General features: G+C 43.2%; 1 protein-coding gene across 2 annotated transcripts in view; it reads right to left on the bottom strand.

Annotated features, from left to right (window-relative positions):
• Positions 1–15,985: 15,985 nt before the first annotated feature.
• Positions 15,986–26,212, bottom strand: part of CHST11 (carbohydrate sulfotransferase 11) — a 250,554-nt gene continuing 240,327 nt past the window's right edge. For both annotated transcript variants that reach the window (XM_069489780.1, XM_069489779.1), the window contains exon 3: positions 15,986–16,840. In XM_069489780.1, coding sequence (XP_069345881.1) covers positions 15,986–16,840 — 855 coding nt within the window. The remainder of the gene's footprint in view (positions 16,841–26,212) is intronic.

Below are 26,212 nucleotides of genomic sequence, written 5' to 3'. Positions count from 1 at the left end.
CCCACTTACTTCCATCTGCCTGGTATTCACAGACTAAGGATGCAGATGCCCACTCCCTTTTCCATTCTCAGCAATTTTGTGACTTTATTCTCTTTAATTCCCTTTTGGTGTCATTTTGATGGGTTTCCAGGAATAAAAGGTGGTAAACTCAATTGCTCAGGATGTCATCTTCAACCAGAAGATACCTCATTATATTGAAATTTTTATTACTTGCCTTCCCCATTTATATGGTAGTTTTATTTATCTACTTGCCTTTATTTTCTTTTGCCAGAAGCATTTTGTTCCTTGTATTATGAAATTTTATAGTGATAAGCCTCTTGGTGTGGGTGTTTTTTATTCATTGTGCTGAGTACACAGAGTTCCTCCTTTACTTCTGGGAAGTATTTTTTGATAATTTCCTACTCACTGTTTTATCTTCCTGAAATCCCTATTAGTTAGAAATTGTACCTCCTGGGTAGATTTTAATCACCTCTCTCCTTTCTCTTGTTTTCTATCTTTGTACATTTTTTATCTTCTTTCTGCTGCGAGGTTTCTTCAACTTTATCTCCCTATCTTTCAATTACATTTGTTTGGCCTACGCTGTTTTTAATTTCCAAGAGCTCTGTCCAATGGATGGAAAAGCCAAGCCTGGTAAGGATTTACAGTCCACTCTCCATATTCTTGGGTTCAACATCCATGGTTTCAACCAACCACAGAACAAAAGTATTTAGAAAACAAACAAAGAAACAAAAAATAACCCAATACAACAATAAAAACAATACAAATAAAAAATACACTGTAACAACTCTTGTTATAGGGATGCAGAGTAGCCAGTGGCTTCTCTCTGACCCCAGCTTGGGTGCGCACAAAGTTTCTACATGACCCTCAGATATAGAAGTAAAATTTAAAATTAGTAAAATTACCTTGTGCTTTGCTTTTATCACGTCTAATTCAGATTCGTAAACTAACAAATGGAAATCCCAAGTGACAGGCAGGTGTGAAAAAGAACTCAAAGAAACAGCTGCTTTAAGGAATAATATTGAAAATATATAAAAGCTGTTAATAAATAAAAAGCAGCCCATATGTGTATTTTAGAAATCCAAAACACTTTTTTTCCTGGCTTCTTCGCAATCTCTAAGTGTAAATAGATTTTTTAAAAAATTAACCAGCTCTGCCTAGATGTCTGCAGACCCTTAAGGAAGCATAAAGAATAAGATGTGGGTTAATGTAAAAGATTCAGTAAGAAATGATGGTGTTAAAAAGGAAAGTGGAACAAGCACGAAAGACAGAGCTGAGGCTCAGGAATGTGGCAAGGGAGTCAAACCGAGGTGAGGAAACAGATCTGATGCAAGAGCAGCTTGAGCAAAACTACTTGGCAGGGCCTTCTGGGGATGGGGGATGGAGAGGTCGGGAGGCTCCAGACCTCCTTAATCCCCACCCACCACCACCGAAGACCAAGGCAGCTCTGGGCGTGACTCTGTTCCAGGCTGGAGTTCTGCATCGGGTTCCATTTGAATCAAGGCTTGGCAAAGTTTACATGAAGACTCTTGCATCTGCACTAAGAGCCACTCAATACAGCGGAAGGCGCACCTGTGCCGCCACCTGAATCAAGACGCCATCACAAAAGGAGGCACTGTGATGCAGGAGAAATGGACAGACCCTGGGAGTCCTGACAGGAGCTCGATAAACTGAGTGGAACAAGCAGATCCCAGTGGTGGTTAGGGCTTCAGGGAAAAGTCCAGGGCTAACAAAATCATTAAGGATCAATATTCTAACCCGAATGGCAATTCAGTCCCCTGGGAAAGAATGACAGAAATTCATACAGGAGCCACATTCAAAGAAAGTTTCTGGTCGATGTTTGAGACATCAGAATTAAAGACAGGCTCTTTCAAGGATTTAGGAAGAAAGGAAACATTGAGAGATGTAAGAACAAAACAAATTTGGAGTTTACCTTTTCAACTATTGAGAATAAAAAAGGAAGGCTTTGGGGAATACTTATACAAAGCTAAGGGAAATGGGGTTGTCAGTATTCATGCAGGGCTGGTCAGGCTGACCTTTCACTTGACCTTTAACCTAGCCCAGATTGACCTTTTTTTTTATAAGCCAAAATGGGGTTTGTTAGAGGTACTGAAACAATTTGTCAGTTCCAAACCCCACAGCGGCAAGAACTTCCATGAGGGCCGATGCAGATTTGAATTGGATGAAGGCCCTTCTGAAAGAGAAATCATATCGTACATCCGCAGAGGGCATGACTAACAAAGGAACATTAATGTCTATAAATGAGACCATAAAATATTAGAAGCACAAGATGCAAATATGACTCTTGAAAAGAGTTCAGATGACTGAGTTAATCCACACACTTGGTCTCCGTAGCATTCATAGCAGGATCTCAATAATTATTTTTTAAATGAATAAATCAATGTGCCAAGCACTCTGCTAGATGCTGGAAATACGGCAGTAACAACATACATGGTTTGTGGAATTGAAAGTCCAGTAGATGGAAAGGACAGAATAAAGGGAAATCAAAATGCTAAACTTTACTACAGCAGCTATGGGAATAAAAAGAAAAACCAAGCCATAGTAGCAATTTAAATGTATTTAGGAGGTGGTGACAAATACAAATGTATCAATTTATATTGAAGTCAAAAACATAAAATCCTCTGGATAAAGAAGACCCACTGTCAGAATTAAGAAAAACATCTAACAATCTGTTGCTTAAAGAGACACACTTAAAAATGAAAGTCATATGTAAATGAAGAGAGGGGATTAAGCTATGTGAAAAACACAACAAAAGGTAATGAGGTCTACAATACAAATACATCATTCCACTTGATACATTATCAAAATTGATGAACAGATAGTTTATACAAAAGAAAATTCAGACATTTAATTATCTGATGGGGAAATGCACAATTTTCCTAGCAATATAAGAAAAAATAATAAATTGAACCATCTTCTAGGCACCATTACTCACAGTTTCAACTAACAAAAATAAATTAAAGTGATAAAGCTCAATGCTAGCAATCAGGAGAAATATGTATTCCTACTCCTAGAGGCACTGTAAATGGGTTTTATCTTTCTGGAGACAATAGGAAATATTGCAACGAGAACTATAAAATTATTCTTATCCTTTGTTCTGGGAGCTCTAAATCTTAAGGAAATATCCTCTAAGGAAAAAAAACCCCATTTATAATAATAATGTTCATATTAGCACTATATAAAATTTATTTTAAATTATAGAGATAATTAGAAAAAGTATTATTAAAAATAATTTTTTTAAATTAGAGAAATAAGACTAAATCATTGGTGTTCAGGGATTAATTAAATAAGCCATTAGATTTTGGTTTAATTATGGCTATTAAAACAGGTAGATCTCGGCATCTGACCGTGAGGGTGTAAGACAGTTCAGAATTAACTTCCCACAATGAAAAACTAGAAAAATGGACAAAATATAGGAAACAATTATTTCCAGGCATTGGGCGGCAGGCAGAAATGAACTGTGACCCCTGTGAAAAGGGAACAAAGGAGATGAGGTCTACGTTGCCAAGACTGTCTGTCTGGGGTAATCCCCAGACTGTGGCTCACAGACAGGAATCCCACACCGTCTGAGCTGAGGAGACAGACTGAAGTTCTGAAAGGCCCAGGTGGCTAGAATTAGATGCAGAGCGTGTACCCACTTCACCCAAGTGAGGAGAGCTACACTAAGAAAGAGCATCAGAAATTTGGATAGAGGTCCTTTTGAGTCTTTGACAGAATACCAATGAGGGCATGCATAGAGTAAAATCCCACAAGGCCAGATAAGAACAACTTTCAAGAAAAGTACAATTGCTAGGGTATGATAGGAAAGATAATTCCCAGGAGTTACACAGTGCCAGGAATTATTTGAGTTGCCTCCAGCCAGAGTGAAAGGCCCCATTGAATATTCATGGAATTAAGTAGAATTCTCAGAAAGGCCATACCTTATAAGTGGGGCTAAATTAGCTCTAAAATAAAGGCTATTCTAGACATCACCCTAAATGAGTTTTAAAACAAACCTCAAAAGGATCGATCTAATCCATAAGTAATGTAACTGCCTGCCAGAAAATGTCCAACACTTCTTTAAGAAATAAAATAAAATCCAGCACTCAAACATGTAAAATTAAATAACCAGTATCAAATTAAAAGTTGCTAGATATACAAAAAGGGCAAGAACATATGAACAATAATCAAGAGAAAAATCAGTCAATATAAATAGACCTCCAAAATGATAGTGATGATGGATTAGCAGACATTAAAAGATTATGTATAATCTTTTATATAGAGAATATATAATCTTTTATATATTCTCAAGGATATAAAAGAAAGTATGATCATGATAAGGAAAGAAATGTATTACTTTTAAAGACCCAAATGGAACTTACAGAGATGACAAATATAATGGGAAAACTTCCCTGACATGGGATTAAAAGCAGAAAAGGACATAACAAATAGAAACTATCCAAAATGAATCACACAGAGAAAACAAAAACTTAAAAAAAGTGAACAAAGCATTCATGATGAATGGGACAACATCAAATGGCCTGATATATAAGTGGAGTCCTAGAAAGAGGGTGGAGGCAGAAAAGAATATTTAAAGAAATAATAGTCACCATTTTCAAATTTGACCAACAGTTTTTAGTCAAACAAAATATGAAAGAATTTACTGCCAGAAGACCTACAATACAAGAAATATTAAGGATATATTTCAGGTTAAAGAAAAACAAGACCAGATATTTGGGATTATACAAAGGAACAAGTGCCAGAAATGGTAAATATGTGAGTAAATGTTAAATTGTTTTCCTCACTTTTTGTCTCTTTAAAGGATAATTGATGGCTAAAGCAAAAATAATAATACATTTTACAGTTTACACCATGTAGAACAAAGTGTATGACGACAATAGCAAAAAGAAGGGGTAAATGAAAGTAATCTATTGTGGAGTTCTTATACGAAATGTACACATAGTATCTTTTTGAAGATAGACTGTAATAAAATTAAAGATGCATATGATAAATCTAAAGCAACCACTAAAAATAAAACAACAAAGAAATAGCTCATAAGCCAAATGTAGATTTAAAAAATGGAATCATAAACCCATTCAATCCAAGAAAAGGAAAGGAAAGCAGGAAAAAAAGGAAGAAAGAAAGATAAGACAATAGAAGACAACTGACAAGATAGTAGAGTTAAACCCAACTCTATCAATAATTACATTAAATGTCAATGGTCTAAAGACTCCAATTAAAAAATAATAATAATAAATAAACACTCAATTAAAAAGCAGAGATGATAAGATTAGATTTTTTTTTAAAGACCCAACTTATGGGTTGTTAACAAAGAAAGCTACTTTAAACATGAAGACACAGAGAGGTTAAAAGTAAAAAAGCAGAAAAAGATATACAACGCAAACACTGAAAAAAGAAATCTGGAGTGGCTATATTAGTATCAGACAAAGTAGTCTTCAGAAAAGGAATATTACTTGGGAAAAAGAGGGACATTTCATTATGATAAAGGCATTAATTCATCAAGAGAATGTAACACCCCTAAATGTGTATGCAGCTAATTTTAGAAGTTCTGAAATTCATGAAGCAAAAATTGATAGACTTTCATGGAGAAATAGGTCAATCCACAATTATAATAGGAGATTTTAATACTCATTTTGTCAATAATTGATAAACAGAAAATCAATAAAGATGTAGAAGACTTGAACAACATTATCAGCCAACTTGACCCAGTAGATAGTTATAGAACCCTCCACTGAACATATAGCAGAATACACATACTTTTACAGCGCACAGGAGGGTCCAGTGTAGTGGCTCATGCCTGTAATCCCAGCACTTTGAGAGGCCAAGGTGGGAGGATCACTTGAGGCTAAGAGTTCAAGACCAGCCTGAGCAACACAGCAAGACCTCATTTCTAAAAAAAATAGAAAAATTAGCTGGGCATGGTGGTGCAAACCTGTAGTGTCAGCTACTTGGGAGGCTAAGGTGACAGGATAGCTTGAGCCTAGTGTTTGAGGTTATAGTGAGCTATGATGATGTCACTGTACCCAGTGCAAGCAATAGAGTGAGACCCTGTCTCAAAAAAAAAAAAAAAAGTGCACAGGGAATATACACCAAAATAGAGTCTGTTCTGGGTCTTAAAACAAGCCTCTAAAAAGTTAAAAGGACTGAAATCATACAAAGAATATCTTCTGACCACCACAGAATTAAACTAGAAATAAAGGAAAGATACCTGGAAAATTCCCAGCACACTTCTAAATAATCTACATATAAATAATCACAACCAAAACTAGAAAATACTTTAAACTGAATAAAAATGAAAACACGGCCGGGCGCGGTGGCTCACGCCTGTAATCCTAGCACTCTGGGAGGCCAAGGCAGGCGGATTGTTTGAGGTCAGGAGTTCGAGACCAGCCTGAGCAAGAGCAAGACCCCATCTCTACTAAAAATAGAAATTATATGGACAGCTAAAAATATATATAGAAAAAATTAGCTGGGCATGGTGGCGCATGCCTGTAGTCCCAGCTACTTGGGAGGCTGAGGCAGAAGGATTGCTCAAGCCCAGGAGTCTGAGGTTGCTGTGAGCTAGGCTGATGCCACGGCACTCTAGCCTGGGCAACAGAGTGAGACTCTGTCTCAAAAAAAATAAATAAATAAAATAAAACACAACTTACTAAAATTTATGGGATGTAGCTAATGTAATAGAAGAAATACTATAGCTTTAAGTGCTTATGTAAAGATGGACTCAAATTAACAATCTAAGATTCTAGCATAAACTATAAAAAGAAGAACAAATTCAATGTATCACAAGGCAGACAGAAGGAAGTAAATAATAAAAATGAAAGCACAAATCAATGAAACTGAAAACAGAAAACAATAGAGAATATCAATGAAACCAAAAAATTGTTCTTAGAATGAATCGATAAAACCAATAAATTTCCAAGTAAACAACTGAGGAAAAGAGAGAAGACACCAACTAGAAATATCAGAAATGAAAAAAAGAATGTAGTTACCTATTTATATAACAGGACTTAAAATGGTAATAACAGAAAATCATAAACTTTGTGCCAGTAAATTCAGCAACTTAGAGGAAATGGACACATTTCTTAAAAGATATGTTACCAAAGCTCACTCAAGAAAAACTAGATTATTTAAGTAGACACATATCTATTAAATAAAATTAATTTGTAATTAAAAACCTTCCCATAGTGAAAATTCCAGGCTCAGACAGCTTCCCAAGTGAATTCTACCAAATATCTGAGGGAGAAATAATACAATTTCTACACAAATGCTTCCAGAAAATAGTTGAGGAAGGAACACTTCCCAAGTCATGGGGCCGGTGTTACCATGCACCAAAACTAGTCAAAGCCATTACAAGAAAGGAAAACTATAGGGTGATATTTCCCATGAACATAGGTGCAAAAATTTTAAATAAAATATTAGCAAATTGACCACCTCAATCTGATAAAGGGCATCTACAAAAACCTACAGCCAGAATTATACTTTATAGTGAAAAACTGAACGCTTTTCCTCCTAACCACTTTTAATAAACCTGGTATAGCCATTGGTATAGCAATCAAGAAAAAATAAAAGCATACTTGGGGAATTACAGTACCTGACTTCAAGGCTTCCTGTAAAGTTATAGTAATTAAGACAGTGTGATATTGGCGTCAGGACAGACATATGGATCAACAGAACAACAGACAGGCCAGGAAGAAGCTCACTTGAAAAAGCACTTGATTTTTAACAAAGGCACCAATGTGAAAAAAGTACAGCTCTTTCAACAAATAGTGATGGAATGACTGTATATTTATACCCTTACTTCATACCATATACAAAACTAACCCAATTGACACAGGCTTAAATCTAAAAGCTAAAACTGTAACACCTCTATACGAAAACATTAGAGAAAATCTTGGAGACTTAGGTTGGGCAAAGATTTCTTACATAGAACAGAAAAAATACCCAATCACAAAATAAAAATTAATTTTGACTTCATCAAAACTAAGAACACTTGCTCTTTGAAAGACTTACTTAAGAAAACAAAAAGGCAAGCCACAGACTGGCAGCAAATATTTGCAAAATACATTTCTGATAGAGGACTTTAATCTAAAATTTGTAAAGAATACTTACAACTCAGTAATAAGACAAACCAATTTTTTAAATGGGCAAAGGATCTGAATGCACATTTTTCCAAAGAGGACATGGGAATGTGTCTATCAAATAATCTACGGTGATAAACACGCCTAAATGTGTAGTTCATGTATATATAGTGGAAAGAATAGAAATGATCCCAAAATGATTTTGACTTCAATATTCACTGGAATATTTTTAAATAAAGGGGTTTTGTTACATAAATATTTTAAGGAAAGCTTAAATTCATTTAAATGAATAATGAATGATCATTGATTTTGGTGACAAGAAACCAAATCTCCAACATCCACCTCGTGGCAACACCCCAACGTGTAAGCTCAAAAGAGAAGAACACAGACGTGGGTATATCACATGAATATAATTTTAGAGTTTGCAACATTTCAAAGAGGAAGGTACGTTGACTCTTATCTAGCTGATAATTTATAGCTCCAAGTTTATTTCTGTAAGGAGAATAAAGCCTGTTCTTTCCTGCTAGAGCATCTCTTGGTTTTGAAGAGATGACAGGCATTGTTCTCTAAAGCACGCAAATGTCTTTTAAAAAAGAAATTTGGCATTTGGATCCCGCTGCTGCTGATGGAGATTTCTGTCTCTGGTGAATAAGAATAGTACAACAGAAGATCATCCTGCTGTTTCGCTCTCGTTCTCCTCATCTCAATCACAGATCCAACGAGCATTCGCTTGCTTTCATTCTTCTGCAATATTGCTGGCATTCTCTGTGTCTGCCCACGAGGCCGAAGTTGACCGATACTTCCAGCACAGGGGTTCCTGGCTTTGGGCTAAACGCTGTCAGAACATGCGGAGCCTTGCTTGGAAAAATGCGGCTCAGGTGTAGGGATTGGCATTGTTATGGAAGACCCGCACAAAAGGCAGATTACTTTATTCTATGCTCCCTGTGTTCCTTAACCGTGTTTCTGTCTGAAAATATACAATGCTTGTGAAGGAGGGCCTGGAGTGTTTGCTGATCTGTCTTACTCAGTAAGCCTCTTGGAACTAGTGTGATGCCAAGAAAGCACCTTGGCTCCCTCGTGGACTAGTTTTGCAGTGACTTAACCTCTCTGAGCCTCAGTTTCCCCATCTGTAAAATTGGGGTAATACAAGTTCACAATTCTTATCTGAAACCCTTGGATCACATGTTTGAGAATTCAGAATTTTTCAGATTAAAATACTGTGCAAATATCGTGTATTACCTAATATCCTAGTGGAGTATGGGGCTGAACTCTCATAATAAAAAGCATGAATATTTCTGCAGGAAAATGCATGAATATTCACAGCAAGTAGGATAAATAAAGACTATAATTAGTCTCATGTTGGCTAAGGTCAGGTTTTGCTACCAAGTGAGCTTTCTGCAAATCTATGAAAAAACTTGTTTTTCAGGGGTTTTTTTTGGATTTCAGAACTGCAGATGAGGGGGATGTGAAACCATTATATCCAGGGCCAGTGCTAAGCCATACAGCTTTTGTGCAAATTAGAACAATGCACTTTCTGGGTGGTCATAGCCCCTGGGCCCATAACTTGGCAAGCAGGGCAAGAAGAAGGCACCCTTTCCTTTAGGGTAAATGTCAAATGTCAGCCCCATTCTTGACCTACTTTTGTGCAATGCACAACCTGCACAACCAGACACTGTGGCCCTGATCATATACATCTCAGGGTTGCTGGAAGAATAAGCAGTAATGAAAGATGACCCCATCCCCCAAAGCCACAGCTGCACCTCAGGTGTCTCTTGTGCTCTAGACCAGCACTTCTCAAATGTGCATGTGGATCACCTGGGGAGCTTCTTAAAATGCAAGGGGGGGGGGACTGGTATGGGGCCTGACATACACTAGGTTTCTAGCAAGCTCCCAGGTAATATCCATGTTGCACGGGATAGATAAGATCAGATCCACGGTAAGATCCACGGGCCGCACTTTGAATAGTGAGATTCTAGAACCACTTGTGGATGCTCCACCTGAACCTTAATTTGGCTTGTCCCATCCTCAAAGTCACAGTCTTCCCAGAACGCTGTTTCTGCTCCTGATTACGTGGCCTTCATTAACAGCTCCAGTGTCCAGCTACTGTTTTCCAAGGTGAGAACACCTCCTTATTTTCCTCTTCCTCACCTAGAATATACCTTGTTTGTATGATACCACAGATATCCATCACCCCAGACCCAAGATGTCTGATGAACTCTCCACGGCAAATGTAGACCAGTGTTCAACATCTTCTAAAGTCATCCCGGAACCCAGGGGCCATGGCCACTGGCCACCACGTGGGTTCCAGCTGTGCAAAGCTCAGACCTGTGCTTGCGAAGGGATTGCCCAGAGTTCTGTTCTCCACCAGGCCCCGAGGTTTCTCTCCCTCACCTCACACTTCAAATGCATCCTTGGCCAGTAATTTCTGTTTTTTTTTTGGATATCGTGACTTTCAGAAAATATTTAAAGTGACACTGGGAGCTGATCTGAAGTTGCCAACAGTTGACTTATTTCCTAGTATCAGTTAACATCTGTTATCACGACAGAAAAATTATTCTCATACCAAAAATGTAGGAAAAACGTTAACTTGAGAAAAGAGGGCTCTTCCCAAGAAAGGACACGTTGACACCTTACACTAACGCTTCTGCCTCACCCTATTTTTGTTCACTGGACGGTGGGTCAGTCATAACCTCGCCCTGACCTGCCTGGGCAGTGTCCGGGGCCACGGGCTCCTTGGGTCCTGTATCTTCTGCAGTGTCAGACACAGCATGTGTGGCACGGTCAGAAATGCCTCCTGATGAGCTGGCCACTGACAAGAGGGCATTTCAGTCTCACTCCGAGGGGCGCAAACCAAGGGTAGAGATGACCTCATCCAGCTTCGTTTCCCCCAGTGAGGCAGGGACGGGCTATACCAAAGTTACATCTATTCACGGATGGATTAATTTAAAATGACGAAGCCCTATGGTCTGGGCATTTCGCAACCAGATGGGACCATAGCAAGGACAGGGCTGATGCCAGGCAGGGGCGGGAGCCAGGCCACCGGTGGGGAAAGCCAGCTGGTGAATGGACAGATTAGAAATCATACCTGCATGGTTGAACACGTGGATATTTTCTCACTCAATATTCTTCTGTTAAAATGTTTAGATAATACCTTTAAAGAAATTAGAATACAATGAAATAGAGAACAATGTTGGGTATGATTTCCCCTTTGGAAAAATATAAAGACATCATTTTTACCATTCAAGCTAAGAGATGCCCATGCACGGAGCTGAAAGCAGCTCTGCGGGGCGTCGGAGACGGGATGGATCTGGAATTGGAAGATTGGGGCCTGAGCACAGACCTGCACCTTGATAGCAGTAGGACAGCGGGCAGTCATGTGGAGAGGTGTCGTTAGTGCCAAAAGCACGGGGCTCTGAAGGCACGTCAACCTGGCCACTAGAGCCATTGACCTCTGGGAGCCTCCATTACCTTATGTTTCCCATTAGTGGTGGCGCTGTCTGATCACAGGGGGCCTTCTGATACATTACTCCACAGAGTTTATAGAAAAACATGGAATGAAGAAAAGCTTCCATGCATTCAATAAACAGAAAGAGTTTGGCACTACGGTGGCCTTTACCAGGGCTGAGTCCACCAACCGCGTCTGCATCGCCATCCTTTGACACACATGAGCAGGGCCCCCCACATGCCGGGGAACACAGCCCACCCCACCCCTACAGTCTTTTGTTAATGAGCCATGAACAAACCATACACAGAAAGAAGCTTCTTTTTTTCTTCAATTTAATTGAAGTTACTTAGAAAAATAATCAGGCTTGAATGGCTTTTCCTGGAGGAAGGTTCATGAACATTTCACGCTTTTGTTGGCAATGTGGAATTCAGCTTTCTTTAACAGTACAGCAAGATACAGGGAGAGTTTTCTACAACAGACCCTCTACTGCATACAAATATGTAAAAAAAAAAAAAAAATCACACTCCACAGAGATGTTAAATTATATGCCCATATGCCATACCGAGCATGCTTATAAGAAAATAGTACGGGCAGCTCCTTCTGTACCTAACAAAGAGCAGAAGACTGAAATTCGCCTGTGAACAGACAAGGATCAAGCTGGTTCTGGAAGGTCCTGTGGCCTGTTCGTAGGGTCCCATTGACTGTGACGGGAAAAGGCTGGAGGAAATGCTGGTGGTAGGAACGTGGGGATGTGATGTGGTCAGTCCTGCTGACAGAGAGGGGGGCAAGGCAGGGGTTTGGTCACCAGGCTTGCACACAGTGGGGCAGCTTGCATTACGCATGTGCGCGTGCGTGTGTATGCGTGCAGGGGAGGACCGGGCTGAGGCAGCAGCGTGCCTCTGCTGCACGCCAGGTTAGAACGGGGACCTCCGCAATCGCTAGCTCAGCACCGGTCCAGACCCCACCAGCTAAGCGTGCTAGGGACTCGCACGCTTTGTCCTGGAGCTTTCTACTAGCATGGATCAGACCCTTGTGCTTCCACGCCTTTGCCACCAGGAGAACTGGTCTCACTGAAGTGTCCACCGCCCCCTGCTCTCCTGCGGCACCTATATCCCAAACGGGCGGATGGGGAGGAGGAAAGTCTCCTCTGAGGCCCCACAGGTCAGCAGACCCGCCCTTCTTCCCAGACCAGCTGGGGAGGGCGGCGAGGGGGGTCTGCAGAAACTACAGGAATAATGAAGAGTTTTCCAACAAAAGGAACAGGGTAGGCAGGAATGTCCTTGTAAATACGACCCTGACTATACCTGGTCTTTAAAACACAGCATCACCTTTGAAAAGCGGCGTGGAGATGCGACATCTGCCTGTACTTTTCTCCAGCTAAGCATGCATAGAAAGCGGTTTCAAACATTTGTCTTTAACAAAACACTAACTTTCATTTCCCAGGCACACTTCACCAACGGATTTCTTTAACCAAGGACACAGAATACTTTCTACATTCTGCAAAACAGTTGAATCAATCTTTTAAAAAAAGTTTTTATGCCATTAGAAAATAAAATGTGAACACAAAACAAAACACGAGCAGAAAGAGTCCCTCATTTCAGAAACCTATTGATGTGTTGTCCCCTGAAGGACACTCTTTCTCACCTAAGACAGAGAAGCTGGATGAAAGAAGGCTGTCTGCGCGTAACACTGAGCAAGCTGGCACAACTGATCAAAGGCAGGCACAGAAACGTAAAACGATGTGAATTTCCATTTAAAAACCAAAAAAGCACACAGTGAACAATTCCAAGCTGTGGAACTGAAGAAGCACTCTTCAAAAGATCACCACTCCCATTAAGCATCTTTAAGGCTTGAGGAGCAGGGAGCCGCTCTGGGTCACATACGCTCCTCCTCTCCCCTCCCTTCCTGCCGTCCACACCACCCAAGACTTCCCTCCATGCCCGCTGGGAGGGATGGGATCGTTGTCTGTGGCAGTATCCAGGATTAGAACCATTGCACTTTAGTAAAAGTTTAATTCATTTGGTAAAGTACCTCTGTTGCTATAAACCAGATGGAGACTGTGGCGCTGTTTGGCTTTTTTGGTTTTCTTATTTTGGAGGGGTGTTGGGGTGGCAGTTTTTATCCTTGAAGACCTCGGATGTGCTAAATCAACCTAACCAAAGTATATTCTGTGGAACACTCTCTCTGTGAGATGATCTGCAGAAGAGAGTACTCTGGTCATGTAAGTTCAGGAAATGCTACTGACTCAATGATACCCTGGGGGATTCACAACGCACAGCATATATTCAAGGCTCTGAAAAGTCCTGCAGAAAGGAAAAACTGACTTAATTTAACCTGTGTTCTGTAGAGCACGTATTAGAAAATGTTGGACAATCTGTTTCATTAGCACGAGCCCTTCTGAGGATAGTATCCCCACCTGGAAATAAGGTCCAGACTCTCAGTTCCAGGGACAGTCAAGGTCTGTCACTCTACTTGGTAAAACACATTGCATAAATCTCTATCCATCAAGGGCATCGTTGCTGTGCCCTTCACAAAGGGGAGAGAGCTCGGAAGAAGGTACACAACGTTTTATAAATAGCTTCAGCGACCTTCTCCGGTGCACATCTCACTCACATTAAATAAAATAATTTCCTCAGTGAGATGTTGCAGCTGCTGCTCACTGAGCTTGCTGTGAGCTTTACAACTTTAATAGTTTCTGTGAATAAATTATTCATTTTTTGTTTGTTTAGAATATTCTCACCCCTTCACTATATACTGCATCAAAAACAAAACAAAAAGCAAAACCCCATCCCACCCTCCCCTATTATTAGAACTATTATTATTATTATTATATACAGTATCTGCTACCGACTCATTCACTAGCTGTAAAAGGGATGTGGCTCAAACTTCAACCGAGAAGCATCGGAAATGGCTGGAAATCAGAAGCGTGCGTAGATGTTAATTAGCAAGGAACAGGAAATGAAAAGTTCCCAGCCTTCCAGAGGCAAGGGCGCATGGATTAAGAGCACGGAAGGCTGTCCTTGCTGCTCATGCATGGCAGTCACGAAGGTGCCAATGGTCTCTCAGCCTCTGGAGGATGCAGGAGGGCGTGCATGTGCGTTTGTATACAAATAGCCCACCTCTAACCTTCACTCTTGCAAACCCCTGAATGCACGGGTCTCACTCTTGTATGTGGCAAGTGGTAGAAGACAACACTTCTACATGGGGACGTGGATGTTGGCCGAAGAAGGCAGTAGGAGGCACTTGAGGAGCATTCCCCGCCCTCACTCAAGGCAGCCATTGCTAATCAATCACAGCACTCTCCCACACTGTGCCTGGAGAATCCGTTCTAGGGCTTAAAGGCAGACACTACCAATAAATTGGAAGGGGTGCATGACAGGAAACATTTTTCCCACTCATGTGTTGGGCAGTGAGTTTGAGATCACTCACCAACTTAAGTGGCCTGCTCCAAGCATGTGGTTTCCAAATTTGGGCCATAGAAAAATGCAAATTTGTAGGGGTTATGAACCTTCTGAGGTTGCTCACGAATGGTCCAAACCCCATGTAAAGTCCACGAATATCAGGGGTTTGCTAATTGTTGAGCTGGAAGCTCTGTGTCCACGTAAAGCTTCTTGAGGGCCAAGACTATTGGGTTTGTTCAATGCTCTATCTGCATGGCCTAGAATATAGTAGGTGCTCAATAAATACTTGTTGAAAATAAAGCAACAGCCACTTCACCTTCACCACGACTGGCACTGCCAGTTCAAAATTTCTGTAAAAAAGTCTATTCTGTCAGACTACTAATTCTGGTGAAAAATTTGCTACAATCAGCTCTCTCCTTGGGTTAAAAAAAAAAAATCATATTTCTTTAGTGCAAGGGGCTTTCAGGTTTGGAATTGGTTTGGAATGAGTCCCTTGCAAAGATGCCTCTAAGTGCAATAGCAACCTATTTATTTCTAGCAGAAATTCAAGAATGGTGGCATTCATACACACGACACTGGTTGTTATCACATGGCTATGACTCCATAAAAGGTTAGGAAGGAGAACATTCATGCCCCCAAGTGAGCTGTAGCAAGCAAAGCACGAAACATAGATTTCTTCTGGAAAGACATTAGAATTTTGCTGCCACAAAAAGAAATCTATAGAGACCATGTTTAAATAACTATAAATAATATTAATTAGAATTTATGGAACGCACAATTCATGGAATTCACCAGAACACAAGGAAACCTTTGAGACAGTGTTGCAGTATTCACTTCTAAAAAACAAGGACAACCCATCCTATTCCCCTGCAAAGACAGCTGTCCTTCCCTACGAAGGATTTTAAATAATTCTCACTATGCTGCTCGCAGCATCACCCCCAAAGAAATATTAATTTACAAAATAACCCAATATCCATATAATTCTTTTGACAAATAAAAATCTTAAATTAAAAAGCATGATTCTCTCCCCCTCCCCGCCCCCTTTATTCCAATTTCAGGTAGCTTGGCACTGAGTAATTGAACATTAAAAAGTCGAGTTTGTAGACTTCGTACAGCTGCGTTTGGTGCTCTGAGCTGATGTTCTGGAAGAATTCTGTGGTCATTTCATCAGTAGTTCTCGTAGACTTTGCATAGGTGGGGAACTTCAGGTAGCTGCCCACTCCTGCCAGCTGCAGGACGTAATTAGAATCCTCTTCCAGTGTCTCGTACTTGCCCACGAGGTCGTAGTGGATGTGGCAGGGGTGGCACAGGGAGTAGACGGTTTGCCAGTGTTCGTTGAAGGGCTCCTCCCGCTGGGTGTGGGGGTCGATGAGATAGGCCACGAATTCCTCGAACTTGACGTCGTCCCCTTTGCGCAGGGCCTCCTGGGTGGCGTTCTTCCGCTGGCGTTTGATGATCTTGGTGCCGTACCGCTTGTGGAAGGAGGTGTTGTACTTCTGCGTGAACTTGTTGCGGTAGGCCGACACCAGCCTCTCGAAGGGCTCCCGCACGAACAGGAACTTCATGTAGCTTTTCAAGCGGTGGTTGATTTCCGGGATGCTGTACTGGTTCAGGGTCTTCAGGTTGGCGGAGACGTGGGCCTCGTTGGCCGGGATCTCCATGGGGTCGCTGTACTTGCCCCGCCCGGTCAGGACCATCATGAGCCGCTTCCAGTTGGTGCACGCCACCTTGGGGACGTAGCAGTAGATGAGCTCGTGATCCTCATCCACCACTAAGTGCTTCAGGTCGCTGGGCGTCAGCACCCGCCGCTTGCGGCTCATGGCACTGTTGGCGCGGCACGTGTCTGTCACCTGGTCCCGCCGCATCTGGTGGAGGACAGCGGTGTTTGAGAGCTCCAGCTGCAGAGGGGACACAAGGGGAATAAGGACTCAGTACTCGTCTGGAACATTTCCATCGGCTGCAAGGGGACCCTCAAGCCCCCCGTTGGAACATGTACTGAGGGCTCAGGATGGAAAAGGCAATCTGCGCAGCGCCCTGGGAGACGGACCCAGATCCCTCAGGGTCTGGGAGGCGCCAGGGCAGAGAGCTGGCAGCCTCCATGGAGGCCTAAGGGAAACGTGGGGGAGGATGTGTGTGTTCCTCTAAATTCTAAGAGCAAAGGTTTCTTTGCAGAGGACACTCACTCCCAGTCTGAACCAGTCCTCCCAGGCCATCTGGAATAGGAAACCCGAGATCACTCTGCCCTGCTCTGCCACCACCCTGGTGCCCAGCACCCAGACACTCAGAGACCTTTATGGAGTGGAGGCTTCATGCCGTACCTCCTTATGAAGGTGCAGTGTGGCCCTTCTTCTCAATATAAAGAGGACTAATATTAATTGTGGTTAGAGTTATGGAGAAGTAGGGGCCACCAGGGCTATGGAATGGTTGCTCTGGGGCTGCACATGACACGGTGTCCTGGTCGCCTCCTTGCCCCCATAGCCCCCGTTGATACGCTGGTCATGTGAGGTTCTCCACAGCCCAGCGTCATGAGCACCTTCCCAGCCTCATTCCTACTCCTCGCCCCTTCATAACTGAAGGGGGCTCCCAAGAAACCAATGATTCACTCTTTCCCTTTTGCCATAAGCATTCCTTGGGCTGGGCCCATCTGGAACTGTCCCGTTGCCCTCTGCTGGTACACACTTGGCAATCCCCATGCGCTCCCCGGCCACCCAGGTGGAAGAATCATTCCTCCCCTGAGCACCCTCAGCGTGGAGCGTCCACACAGCACAGCTCCCCAGTCTCATGCGGGGCACCCTCGAGTCCTGCGGCCATGTGCTTCACAGGGACTCAGAGCCCCAGGGCAACTGCCCCCTCCGGTCCAGACTGCGGGTGGCCTTGAGTCCTGAGAATGCAGAGCTGTCAGTGAAATCCTCCCAACCACCCGGACAGCTGAGTCAGCGGAGCCCAGGGTCTGGGTGTCACTCAGTAATCTGGCCCTGCACTTCCAACTCTGAACCACAGTCTGCAAAATGCAGCCTAAAATGTGCACGGGGCAAAAATCAGAAATTCCGATCAGTTTATTGGGACCCAAGGGATATCCCGGTAGCCACTGGGGAGAAGTCCTTGCACCCTGCATTAGGGCGTGCCCAGGATGACAGGATGGTGATGGTGACAATAGCAGATAGTGTGACCAAGGAGCTCTGTATGAGGCACCTTCACAGGTGATTTAAATACATTATGTCCAGTCTTCCCAGCAACACTCTGAACTAGATGCTATCACCACTAAAAATTTTCATATTCAAGCAAGACAGGTGCTAATGCTTTGCCAAGTCTGTGTGGGAACGGTACAGTGATTCTCTTGTTGCTTCACCCTCACAAATAACTGGTGGAAATCTGGAAGGAGATGTCAGTACCCTCCTGATGTGCCTTCCCCTGTGCAATCTGACATTGACATTCCTCCCATCAAGAAGTGCAGTCTATTTCTCCAGCCCCTGGAGTGTGGGCTGGCCGTGACTTGCTCTGATGAGTAGAATGTGGTGGAAGCTATGATGATCAGTTCTGGGCCTATTACGAAGCCCTGCAGTTCCTACCCCTCACTCTCTTGCAATGCTGGCCTGAGACAGTCATGCTCTGGAAAGCCCTGTCCCACGCCCGGAGGATGAGGGGTCTGCGGCACCCCAGCTGGCACTGACTGCGGGACATCCAGTGACCACAGCTGTGTGAATGATCCCGGGTGAGACCAGCAGACCTGCCCAATTGCCCACCCACAGAGTTGTGGCAAGTGACACATCGGTGCTGTTTTAAGCAGCCAGGTTTTGGGGTGGTTTGTTACCCGGCAATAAATAACTGAAACAGGAGAGCTGGAAAGGGTCGCTGGGACAGGATGCTGAGACTGTCGGCCAGAGTCCAGAGAAGCAAGGGTCCCATAGAGATTTTAAGTTTCTACTTAGTAAAACAGGGTTGGCCTGCAGGAGTTTACTGAATTGGGAATAATTCACAAATTATTGGCCCAGTTATTCACGGGCCAAATGCCACCAGTCAACAAGCTTATCTCCACTACAAAGAGCAGAGCGATAATCTCGTACATGCAGAGAGGCCTGGGCCACTGAATCAAGGGTCCAGTTTCTGAATCATTGTGGTCCCAGTGTGGGGCCTGGGTCTCTCCTAGACGCGTTTTCCCTGCCTGTACAATGGAGAGCATCACACCCGTGCCTGCTGGGCTGGTGTGAGGGTTATAGGGAATGGACTGTGTGGAAAGGCCTGAACACAGCAGACAGATACACAGCAGATAATCAATATTATTTCCTCCTGTCTTCCGTCTCTGGGCCTCACCGGCCCTGTCTGTGGAAAGAGGCAGTCAGTAGGTTAGCTGATTGTCAGGGTCTTGGCCATCATTATTATGGGGTAGAGCCTAATTCCTTCCAGGGTGGCCAATTGGTGGCCAGGTATTCTGTTCTGAGTCCCACAGAGAATCTCCCAGAATGTTCTTCCTCACTGCCTGGGCTCTGGCATTACTTTGTCTTGCTGAGATTTTGCCACAAAGTCTCAGTGCCCAGTAGCCGTGGGCAATCCATCAATCCAAATATCTAGTGATGTTATTTTTCAGTTCTCCAAGTATAAGTGACACCATGAATATGCCAAGAAATATAGAAAACAAGTTGCAGAATTTCCTAATGTTCCCTCATGCACAATATATATCAGGACAATATCTAGCGTCTAATGTCTATCTGAGTGAGTGAGTGCTCATTGTGTACCAGGTACTGTTCTAAATGCTTTACACAGCTTAACTTCTTTAATGCAATCAGCAACCCAGGAGGTCGGTATTATTACAATCCCCATTTTATGGCTAGGGGCCTGTCAGATGCAGCACCACACATGTAATATTGGGAATGTCCTTGCTTGTTATCGCGGGGAAGTCCTCCCACATCCCTCAAGCTATGCTGGCCTCAGCGTTTCCATTCTGTCAGTGAGGAGACAGGCTGGGACAGGCTGGATGACTGTCCCAAGGTAAGCCCTCCTGTGAGAAGCAGAACCGAGACTCACACCAGATCTTGTGACTCCGGATCTATTCCTTGCACACCATTCTGGCCTAAAGCGTTCCCCTGGCCGAACACAAGTACCACAAAGTAGGGACTTGTCTTTCTGTGGCTGTATCTGCAGTGCTTGCAAAAGTGCCTGAGACATAGAGGATGCTCAGTAAGTATTTGTTGAGTGAATGAATGAATGATTTAATAATCTCTTTAGGGAAACTTGATATGCAAGTAGGAAGGACCCTCTGTGGCTAAGGAAATTTCCCTATTGTTCCCAGATACCAGACAGTTCTTTACTGCAGGGTGACCTTGTACGGAAATAGGGTTTTTGCAGATGCAGTTAGTTAACTTGAGTTATGCCGGATTAGGGTGGGCCCCAATCCAATGACGGTGTCCTCATAAAGAAGAGAAAGCAGAGACGTAGAGATGTACAGGGTGAATGCCATGTGAGGACAGAGTCACAATTAAAATGATGTCTACAAGCCAAGGAATGCCAAGAATTGCCAGCCACCACCGGAAGCTAGGAAGAGGCGAGGAAGGATCAATGCCTAGAGCTTTCAGGGAGAATACGGCTCTCCCAACACCTTGATTTCAGACTTCCAGCTTCTAGAACTGTGAGAGAATAAATTTCTGTTGTTTTAAGCCACCCAGTTTATGGTGATTTATCACAGCAGTCTTAGGAAGCTAATACAGGCATTCAATCAATAACTTTGAGCAAGCTGATACTAAAGCATAAATGTGCAAGAGAAGATAACATTATTTAAAAGAATATTCTTACCCGAAGGAATAAAGAAAGCCTATCAGGGCACTAGGAAGCAGGACGAGGATGAGATCTGAAATCAGAAGATTCAAAGCCCAGGGCTTGATCTTGGGCAACAGCCTCAACCTTCTGACTCTCAGTTCCCTTATCTGCAAAATGGGATAGTCCGACCTACCCCGCAGGGGTGGTGATTAAGTCAAATAAGGCACAGTTCGGCATTTAGTAAATAAGATCAAGTTTAGGACAGGATTTGGACAAGGTATGGCACAAAGCAGGTGGCTAATATGTAGATGTTCTTTTATGAAAGAAGAAGGAAAAAAAAAAAGGCCTGGAATCGCAAAGATTAATTTCATCAGCTCTATAATTTTGCTGCAGGTCAGTCCTAGGTCACTGAATTCAATTCACATTTATTTTGAATAGAAAAACTCTGACCTTTGCTATTCATGACTTCTTAGCAGATGTATTCATCACCTTAAGAGGAGCATTCACGGACCTCTTGGGCTATTAAGCAATGCCATTAAAAAAAGAAAAAAAGTGTCCTAAAGGAAGTGGAAGAACTTAGAAGGAAACAGTGCCTGCCAATTTTGTCATCTGAATTGCTAAGGACAATTTAAGGCAATAAGTTACTAAGATGAGCACAGGAACAGCGCCCACCCCGCCCCGCGCCAGCTTTTCAGTTGGAGATAATTTCCTGGGCATCTGAATGCCCAGGGAGGTAGCATGCCAGTTAATATTGCATTCAGGACCACAAAGGCAGGAAAAATGGAAACGATACCGTGATGTCATTTTACATCCAATTGCAGAGGCAGAAAATAACTCAGTGGCACTTTAAAATGTGGTATCTGAGGTTTCTTACTCTCGCTTTTCTTCTCTACAGCAGTTTAGGATCCAAATGGTGCACCTGCCGCAACAAGGCGCATGCGGTTTCCCTGGGGAAGACTCTGGAGCACGGGTGAAGAGAACGCTTCTCAAATCTGAGACCTGTCCAGGCCGCTAGGAAATTTCCCTGGGCTTCTAGCATTCAATTTGTAAAAAATGTATTTTAATTTGTTTTCCTAAATTTTTATTTTGAAATAATTTCAGACGCGTGTTGATTTAAATTATTTAAATAAAATGTTACTAAAATATGCACAAATATAATAAAACTAGGTATACGACTACTGAGACCAAAGCAGATGCAAATATTCAAATGAACAGGGTTAACATAAAGGATGATGTTTTACAGGAACTAAAGCCCTGCCTGAAACGTGAGATGCTCGCTGACTGCGGGGGGGAAGGCTCTTTGGAGAACAGCATTGCTCCTCTGCTAGGTCGTGTGAGGACTCAGTTTCCCTGCCACTTCCTCTTTCCTACTTACTGTGAAACTCAGCACCCTGTGACCTCATTTGACCTTTAATCAATAAAAGCTCATCATTTGTATACAGTCTTTCTCTGCCCATTTCTAATTAGCCCAAGCCAATGAAAATGGAGCTACCTGGTGCCACCAAGACCATCAAAGAACACGTGCACCATGATTTCACTTGGCGGGACTAGGTTTTCCGGGACAGGCCTCATAATCCAGAAAGGCCTTGATTAGTTTTTCAAAATTATCACCAAGATAAAAACACAAAATTCATAAAATTCTTACACAGAACTCCAGACGCCTCGGGGTTCTATCTCTGGACTCCTTGAACCTTGGTTCATGAAACCTGGATTAAGGGCAGCCCTGGACAGGTCAGAGGAAAGAGGGGAATTCTTTGTCCTAATGTCAGGATGGGGCAGGACAGATTTCTGATGGTGGCCTGGGGTGTTCTAGAACTCTCCATGTTTGTTCATAGGATCGACAGCTTGTTAGAAACTGTGATCAAGAAAATAGCAATTTTCAACTTAAAAAATGCAAAATGGTCACATCACTTCCATGCTCCCCTGGTCTACAGGGTGACATTCTTGTCCCCAACCGGGGCTCAGAGGAACTTTCGTAACTATTGTAACTCTTCAGCACTAACATGTCCCCTTGGGTAGTTCCTGAACAGCTTTGGAACATCAGGAAGATAAGGGAGTGAAGAAGACTCACTAATGAGGAAAAATTTGTCCCCTTGTCACTGAAAGAGAACATTGGTCTTTTCCAACCAAGTTTTACCAATTTTATTAATACAAAGCAGGGATTTGTTGATCTGACAATTATAATATCTGAGCTGTGAGATCAATCAATTTCTTCTTACCATCCCTTTCTCTCCCCTCTTCTTTCTCAAAAGGGTCTGAAGAGATCATAACAAAGGACTTATGTGCAACATAAAACTGAAATTGGAAAAAGTGAATATATTATGAGGGCTGAGATTAAGACTCTCATTTTGTTGTGGGCTTCCTAGCAGCAAGGACAAAAGGGGAAATGTGATTAAATTTCCTTGCTCTATCAGAAAAAAGAACATTCCAATTGTTTGGGGGTGGAAAATGTACAAGATTTTAAAGGAGTTAGAAAATCCAGTCCGCTGATGCTGGCATATTTAGAGGGCTGCATTCTTCAGCTGACTGAATGCTAATGTTACAATTCACTTCCATCTAATGACTGCAGAATGCTTCAGCATGTACAGAAAGAACACTTTAACATACACCTTCTCATTTAAGAAACCCATTGGGACTTTACAGAGACTTCCAGAACCTACTACAAGAAAGTTTATATTCATCAGACCCGTCCCTACTTCCAAACCATGTGTCATTCTCTCCCGGGCTGGCTACCCCCAAGTATTAATAAGACTTTATGCCAGTGGTTCTCAAATTTTAGCAGACATGAAAATCACCTGGAGGGCTTGTTAAAACAGTTTGCTGGGTTCCACCCCCAGAATTTCCCATTCAGTAGGTCAGGGATAGGGCCTGAGAATTTGCATGTCTAGCCAAGTTCCCAAGTGTGTTAGTTTGTTAGGGCTGCCGTAGTGAAATGCTACAGACTGAGTGGCCTAAAAAACAGAAGTTTATTTTCTCCCAGTTCTGGAAGCTGGAAGTTCAAGACCCAGGTGCCGGCAGGGTTGGTGTCCTCCAGGTGTCTCTCCTTGGCCTGCAGATGCTCCCTGTCCTGCTGCCTCTCCACGAGGTCGTTCTTCCGTGCACACACCCCTGGTGTCTACTCTCATAAGGACTCCTGTCAGGTAGCATTTGGGCCCCACCCAAACCTCCCCTCATTTTTACATAATCTCCTCTTTAAAGGCCCTATCTCCAAATATAGTCATATTCTGAGGTGCTGGGGGTACCTCAGCACTCAGCATATGAATTTGGGGGGGACACAGTTCAACCCATCCCACCAGGTGATGCTGAGAACCGCAGCTTTAGACTACGTGGAAATGACTGTAATCTAACATCTTTCACCCATTCACAGCTCTTCTTAATTACAGAACATAGAACCCAGGTTCACCATCTGCTGCCGAGCGACTCCTAGATCCGCCCCCAGCCCCAGCCTCCAACTCCCTTCATCTCCCTTTGATCTCCCAAAAGTATAAATTAGGTCAGAGGAGGGCTGATTCTAGGAAACCGTGAACATGGCTCCAGGCTCTGGGCTGTGTCCTGCATTCTCGTTTAGATGTCTATTTTTAATTTGGACATTTTTTAAAGGCAACCATAATTAGTTTAAGTACCAAATTTAGGGACCGTTTGAAAAAGTCTTTAAAATTTTACTACGTTTCATCTTAAAAGGAAGAAGAGCTGGTTTCCCTTAAATTAAAACATCTCCTGTGGTGTTTGCAACCTCCCTCAGACACAAGGACAGCCGTCCCATCCGACCGCTCCAGGTGGGGGAGACGCAGGGAGACGGACCCAGAGAACAAGGTCAGTTTGGACGCACCAAGAGACCGGAGGTTGTCCAAATCTGCCCTTAACAGTCGTCAGCTTGGGCCCAGCCTCAGTTTCTCTGCTTGAAAATCTGAACACAAACCCGTTCCAGCATCCCAGCTGCAATGCCCTCATCTGCCTATTTTAGAGGTGGCAGAGGGGCTCTGATTCTATTATGTCCCCTTAGGGGTACAGGAATTCCTAAACTCTCACGAAAAGGGCTAGTCATGAGGAATCACTGAGGACACTACCTCCACAGCAAAACTAGAGGGACACATGGATACAAGCTACCATTTATTGAGCACTTACTGGCCACCAGCCATTGTTAATCCTCACATTCTATGAGGTAGGTATCATTGTATTCCCAATTTATGGATGAGGAAACTGAGGCTCAGGAAAGATAATTAACTTGCTCAAGGTCAGGGAGCTAGGAAGCGGGGCTGGGGTTTAAATCAGGGAGACTGTGCCCCCAGGCCCTGTCTGTTCTGCCTCCTGGGGTGTGAACACCCACCTGGCAGTTACTATCTGCTGGGCGCCAACCCTGGCAGCTCACTGGGATCCCAGGGAAGCTTTAAACCTGGGTCCTATGGTGTTAGCTCTGGCTGTGACCAGCTCTCCAGTGATTCTAAGGTCACCGGGGTGTGGGAACCACTGCTTCAGGGGCTCCAAGGCCGGCAGCTATAAACTAAAGCAGAGACTTGGACTTGCATGTGACCTTCAGCAAATTTCACCTTCCTGGTCCTGGTCCTGGTGGTTTAAGACAAGGGTCTTTTCATGTGGTAGGGCCAGGGGTCAAAGGTCTAGAAGGCCACAGTTCTTAGACATCTTTGGGTGCATCTGTAGGGAACCACTATGAATTACATAATGCTTAAAAACTCTTATGCTTAGAAAAGAAAGGAGAAAAATATTAGACCTTTAAAGAAACAATCTGGTCTGAACCTGTTGCAAAATGTAAAGGGTTTAGGAAAGCAGTGATTTCATGTTAACTGACATTAACATTGTCAGGGAAAGTGGTTTCTCAGGATTTTAACTTGTCACTAGGGAAACACCTGTCTGACTGCAAGTAGCAAGGACTGAATCTCTGCAAGAGCTTTTCCTACCTTTCCAAAGCAAAAAGAAGAAGGGAAATCACCATGAGTGGGGAGCATTTTGAGCCCTGAGATGAGGCAGGAGGTGAGGCGCTGGGTGCCTGAGGGCCCCCGCTGGCCGCTGGGTGCAGCCCCAGCCAGGCTCGGTCGACCCTGGCCGTGGGTGAGCAAAGCCTCCGAGCTCCATTTTAACCTTGGGAGCTCTGTGGGCAGAAACACAGGAGCAGAAACGAAAGGCCAGGCTTTGCTGAGCAACAAGGAAAGGTTGTTTCAGGCTAGTGGTTAAAGTACTTCTTTTGTAGGCAGAGTTTAAATTTGGTGACCTGGGTTAGGGTCACAAACTCGGATTTCCTGTGGAGGCATCAGGGAATGTGAATAAATGATGTAGGGCCCTTGAATGGGATTGAACCTAACCGGAGTCCCTGGGCCACTGAAGGTGGGAGATGCCACGCAGACACTGATATTGTCCTGAGGGAATGAGGTCCTGGTCTTTCAATTTCTTGAGAGAAGCCAGAATGCCAGATTTTATGTGAAATCTCCATATTCTTAAACCTTAGCTGCAATTCAAAACAATTTCTTTACTGCTGTGGGTTGAACCACCTCTGTCTGGGCCGG

The sequence above is a fragment of the Eulemur rufifrons genome, chromosome 16 (assembly GCF_041146395.1).
Source record: "Eulemur rufifrons isolate Redbay chromosome 16, OSU_ERuf_1, whole genome shotgun sequence".
Classification (NCBI taxonomy): Eukaryota; Metazoa; Chordata; class Mammalia; order Primates; family Lemuridae; genus Eulemur; species Eulemur rufifrons.
The sequence above is the reverse complement of the archived record's forward strand: the minus strand, read 5'-3'. Positions and strand labels throughout refer to the sequence as shown.